This window comes from Microtus ochrogaster, linkage group LG3, assembly GCF_000317375.1.
Source record: "Microtus ochrogaster isolate Prairie Vole_2 linkage group LG3, MicOch1.0, whole genome shotgun sequence".
NCBI lineage: Eukaryota > Metazoa > Chordata > Mammalia > Rodentia > Cricetidae > Microtus > Microtus ochrogaster.
Window position 1 is genome coordinate 2,491,746 of NC_022029.1, and position 5,670 is coordinate 2,497,415.

Genomic DNA, 5,670 nt, shown 5'->3' on the forward strand with positions numbered 1-5,670 from the left:
TATATATTTGGTTTTTCGAGACAGGGTTTCTCTGTAGCTTTTGGAGCCTGTCCTGGAACTAGTTCAGGCTGGCCTTGAACTCACAGAGATACACCTGCCTCTGCCTCCTGAGTGCTGGGATTAAAGGCGTGGGCCATCACCGCCTGGCTGTGCTCTGTATTTCCAAAGATACTTTAAGGAGTTGGGATTGTGTGTGTGTGTGTGTGTGTGTGTGTGTGTGTGTGTGTGTGTGCGTGGCGTGCGCCACATGTGCATGCGAGCTTCCTTTCTTTTTTTCTTTCCCACCCTTCTTCCTTCTTTCCTTTTTTTTAAAAAATTTTATTTTAAGACAATCTCTCTGTGTAGCCCCAGCTGACCACGTAGATTAGGCCGGCCTTGAACTCACTGAGAGTCGCCTGCTTCTACTTCTTGAGTGCTGGGATTAAGGCATGCACTATCATATCCAGCTCCTTGCTTCCTCTTGAGTAGACTATTTGAGGTATTTTGAGAAAGTGACTGATTTCTGGCCAACATGGCATCTTCTGACTTTGTTCCTCCATTTTTCATGTTTTAGACTTAGCTCATGGGTTGTAATGGCCCTGCCTTAATCTCTTGGGAAGGAGGGGGTAGAAGTTACTATTCTCTCCTCCCATTTCCAAAAAGGGAGGATTTCTGACACTACTCATGAGTAGTGTTGGAAGGCCAACTTGCTACATCCTCCTGTACTCTGTTACTTGAGACTCCCCAAAGGAGCAGCTCAGCTAATGTTTTAGTAGATGCCTGAGCATTGCATACAAAACAGGTTTTTGTTTTTTTTTTAGGGAACAGATGACTGTAAACTACTGCTTGTTTCTCTTCACCTCAAAGAATAAAATATTTAAAAAGCCAGAGAAAAGATGTTTGTGTCCCCCCCCAATATATAATCTGCACAGAGAAGAAAATAACATAAAACCCCAATATAATATCTTGTTCACCGTTTCTTTGTTTCGACACATTGCTTCTCCACCTTAGGTTGTAATTGGTAGTATAGACCACACTCCACCTCAGGACTGACACTCTGTCTTTTGGAGGTGTAAGAAATAGGAGTGTCTGATCACAAGGTGCAGGTTCCATCACACCAAGGCAGGAGCACAAGCTGAATAGGTACTACAGAGGTTGGCCTGGAGCCCCAACAGAAACAGTCCATGTCGTTTTCTTTCTGCCTTGCATTCTTTTTATTCCCTTTTGCCTTTTTCGTTTTTGTTTTTTGAGACAGAGTTTCCCTGTAGCTTTGGAGCCTGTCCTGGCATTCGCTCTTGTAGAGCAGGCTGGCCTCTAACTCACAAAGATCCGCCTGCCTCTGCCTAAGTGCTGGGATTAAAGACGTGCAACACCACCGCCCTACTCCCTTTTGCCTTCTTTTATTTTTAAGTATTTATTTATTTATTATGTATACAATATTCTGTCTGCAGGCCAGACGAGGGCACCAGACCTCATTACAGATGGTTGTGAGCCACCATGTGGTTGCTGGGATTTGAACTCAGGACCTTTGGAAGAACAGGCAATGCTCTTAACCACTGAGCCATCTCTCCAGCCCCCCCCCCCCCTTTGCCTTTTGAGGTGTCAGGGTTGTTGTGGGTCTGTCCAAGATGAAGTGTTGAGCCTGTGTGGCATGAGGAAGGTCCAGTCTCTGATGGATTGGATCTCGAACAGTTGTTCAAAGGCATATTTATTGATTGTCACACACAGTTTTTTTGGGGGTAAACAAACTCAAACTCCTTATGCCAAAGTCTCTGATTCAATCTATATGTTTTTCTGAAGGAAAACATCACACCCAGCCACTTTAGTCTTTAGTGCATACAGTTTGCAGTACCCGATAATCCAAGAGCTCCAGGTATGCCAGAAGTCATGCCAAGGCTCTAAATGCCCTCAGAAAAACAAGTCTATAAATCATGAAAAACAATCACTGTTCTCCACCATGATTTCTTCCAGGTCAGAGTACTTCTAGGAAGCAGCTATTCATTCCACTGCTTACCCTAGCCAAAGTGAAGACAACTCTCCCTCCTAAAGTTTAGCCTACATACAGTGACTGCTAGATTCCTACAACACTGAGGGTTGTTTAAACATTTTAAAGCACTTTTTTTGAGATATTGTCTCACTGTGTAGGCCATTCTGACCTGCCTGGAACTCATCAACCTGTTTAGGTTCTCGAGTTGTATACTTAAAGTTTGCACAAGTGTACCTTATTCTGTTAGCATTTCAAATAATTATCTATGGCATTTTAACATATTTCTTTGTAAAGCTTCCTTCTCTTGGTGTCATAACCTATAACAGCTTATTTAAGATAACTGACTTAAATACATTTAATGTACATTTTAACTATAATAAACAATTATTTATTTATTTGGTTTTTCTTCCAAGACAAGGTTTCTCTGTGGCTTTGGAGCCTGTCCTGGAACTAGCTCTGGTAAACCAGGCTGGCCTCGAATTTACAGAGATCCACCTGCCTCTGCCTCCCTAGTGCTGGGATTAAAGGCGTGTGCCACCACCGCCTAGCTAAAAATTTTACTTTAACCTTTAAAATACTTTAGAAATCTCCAAAGATGAGAAAAGCCTAATTTCCCTTTCCAGGTTTTTAATTATGATTCTATTTTTTTCCTTCATCAAGGTTCAAAATTATTTATTTTCTTTTTTTCTTAAGAGGGAACTTCTTTGATTATTCTTCTAAAATTAGTGACGGGGAGGGGAAATGAGGTTGAAGATGGGAATCTGGGGAGAGACACTTAACACTGGGAGACATTTGAGGGGTGGTATGGAAGCTAGTGCAATGGAAACTTTCTAAAATAGAAGGCAGTTCTAATGAAATCTCCAAATAATCAAGAAGACAGAGCCCTGATTTGGGAGTCCCGTCTGTGTGCTGTGATTACCATTAATAAATAAACAAACTGCTTTGGACTTAAAGCAAGGCAGAACTTAGGTAGACTGGACTGAATGCTGGGAGAAATAAGGGTGGAGTCAGAGAGATGCCATGGAGCCACCAGAGTCAGACATGCTGAAACTTTGCCGGCAAGCCACTGCCACGTGGCGATATATAGATTAATAGAAATGGGTTAAATTAATATAAGAGTTAGCCAATAAGAAGCTAGAGCTAATGAGCCAAACAGTGATTTTATTAATACAGTTTCCATGTGATTATTTCATGGTTGGGCAGCTGGGACCAACAAGGGGCTCTGTCCTCCAACAAATTGGCACCATTATGACATGGTTGTTAGTCGAGATGTTCCTATGAAACTTCCCAAACAACTTAGGCTGTTGCTAAGACAAAAGGTTGCTCGCCACAAACTGACAGCAAGCCCAATTGCCACAGACAAACACCTACAAGACTCATCAAACATGGAGAAGTTGAGCTGGTGCCTCCATAGAATCTGTGATCCACCTTTGACACTTATCTGTGGAGGTTTTATCTCTGGTCCAGGATGAGGTCTATTTTGCTAATACTTCTTATAGACTTGAGAAAGTGCCCTTTGAATCATTAGTAACATGTCAGGTGTAACAATTACTGCTTTCAGCTTGATGTATAATGACCCCAAATAAAAGCAACAACAAAATCAACATGGTACAACATGGTTTACCATAATGTGACCATTTCATTACTTTTGAGTACTGAGTGAAGGAATACTTACTGCAAAAATAAGGAATGGGAACAAAGTCACTTGAATGTAGAGGATTACCCGAAATGGCTTGCTACAACTGATGTGGTAGTTTCCAGACTTGGTATGTATTTCAGAATTGCATGTCATAGGTCGCTTGATTTGTAATATATTCTGAATACTTACCATTACATCAAGTTCAACAGTACAACACTACATAAAAGAACTTTGGCATTTTATTCATGTAAATCTTTGATCCTGAAGACTGATCGAAGTGAACCATGGTTTACGTATTTTCTGTATGGTCTGAGTGGCTAGAGACGGCAATCTAAAACTTCCTAAGGCAAGCAACTCGATGCAACTTGTCACTAATTAACTGGTGATGTTGTCTCAAGTCTCCTTGACAGCTGGTGAGAGGATTGGAAATTAGAAGTCAAAGCATATTTTTTTTTCTTTTTTCTTTTTCTTTCGAGAATGGATTTAAATGGGTTACTCTGTAGCTTTGGAGCCTGTCCAGGAACTAGCTCTTGTAGACCAGGCTGGCCTCGAACTCACAGAGATCCTCCTGCCTCTGCCTCCCGAGTGCTGGGATTAAAGGTGTGTGCCACCACCACTCGGCTAAATAAAAGCATTTTTACTATGGAAATGATACAGAAATGCGAGCTCTATTATTATAGCCGTCTGCCTAATGGCAAGTAAGTCCACACTGAAAAAGCGTAATTGGGCTGGAGAGATGGCTTGGCAATTAAGAGTACTGTCTGCCCTTCCAGAGGTCCTGAGTTCAAGTCCCATCAACCACTTGGTAGCTTATAACCATCTTCTATAATGGGATCTGAAACCTTCTAGACAGAGCACTCACATGTATTAAAAAAAAAAGGCGTCTTTAGGTTTTAAGTAGTGAGTTGGTGATCATAGACTGCGAGACACCAGCCAGACACAACGCGCGTGCGCAGAGTCATTGGCGAGCGCCCGAAGGGTCTGTGTGTGTGGGGGTGGGGGGAGAGCACCAGGGTGGGGCGTGGCTCTCCCAGACCCCGCCCCTTAGCCCTCCAACGCCGTCACGAAGTTCGTCATTCCGCTTCCGGCGCCTCATGCTTCCCTTTCTTCCTGTCTGGCTGGAAACATGGCGTCGCGCAAGGAAGGCACCGGGTCCACCGCCACCTCCTCCAGCTCGGCGGGCGGCGCGGTGGGGAAGGGTAAAGGCAAAGGCGGCTCCGGGGACTCAGCCGTGAAGCAGGTGCAGATCGACGGCCTGGTGAGTGCGGGTCTTGGCCGCAGGCCTGCGCGGAACCCAGATCCCCGCCGGGCGCGCTTCCTGTCGCCTTCCTCGTGAGGATGCTGACCGCGCTCTCCTCTAGCACCCTTCTCCTTCATCCTCACTCTTGCTCGAAAGACACCGCAGCCTTGCCTGGTTTCCAGGGACAGAGCTGGGAGCTGGTCAGAAGGACCGGAGTTGGGGCGTGAGACAGATTCGCCTGGTCTTGGGTTTAGGTGCTCAGGAAGAGGGCGAAAGGACCGGTTCCAGCAAAGTGGCAGTTGTCATAAGAAGGATGTAGGGCACTGGTTAGGGCTCCGGGGAGGGGAGAGAGGGGAAGGGAGACACCTTGACTTCCAGGAGAGACTTTTGACAAGTGCCTCCTCCGGAGATCTGCTACTCTGTTCCCGTGCTTTCAGCACGTCAGCTGGAATTGCGGAGCTGGGATAGACTTCTAGGCACTGTCAGTCCGAACCACAGGAAGCCGTGGAAAATAGCCTTACATCTGTTTCTGGGTAAGGGGCACCTGTGGAAACTCGATAGAAGGAAAAGGATGGGACAGGAGATGAGAATCTGAATAATGTGGGTTTCTAAGCTTGAGGAGCATTGCTCCTGCAGCGTGTGCTGGCATACGGTTGTACTCCCAGCGCTGGCGAGGCACAGGCAGGCAGATCTCCACGAATGTGAGGCCACCTGGGGCTAAGGTGCTCCCCCTCAAAAAAAAAAAAATGAAAAAAGAAAAAGGCATTCACCCTGCGTTTTTTCAAAAGCACACTTTCCTCTCAAAGCAGTTTTCTAGGTATATCC

The 5,670-nt window shown here is 45.0% G+C and overlaps 1 protein-coding gene across 1 annotated transcript in view; it reads left to right on the forward strand.

Annotated features, from left to right (window-relative positions):
• The first annotated feature begins 4,697 nt into the window (after window positions 1-4,697).
• The window catches only part of Eif3h (eukaryotic translation initiation factor 3 subunit H), a 75,719-nt gene continuing 74,746 nt past the window's right edge, over window positions 4,698-5,670 (forward strand). Inside the window, exon 1 of the mRNA XM_005360533.3 lies at window positions 4,698-4,863. Within this exon, the coding sequence (XP_005360590.1) occupies window positions 4,732-4,863 (132 nt within the window). The 5' untranslated portion in view covers window positions 4,698-4,731. The remainder of the gene's footprint in view (window positions 4,864-5,670) is intronic.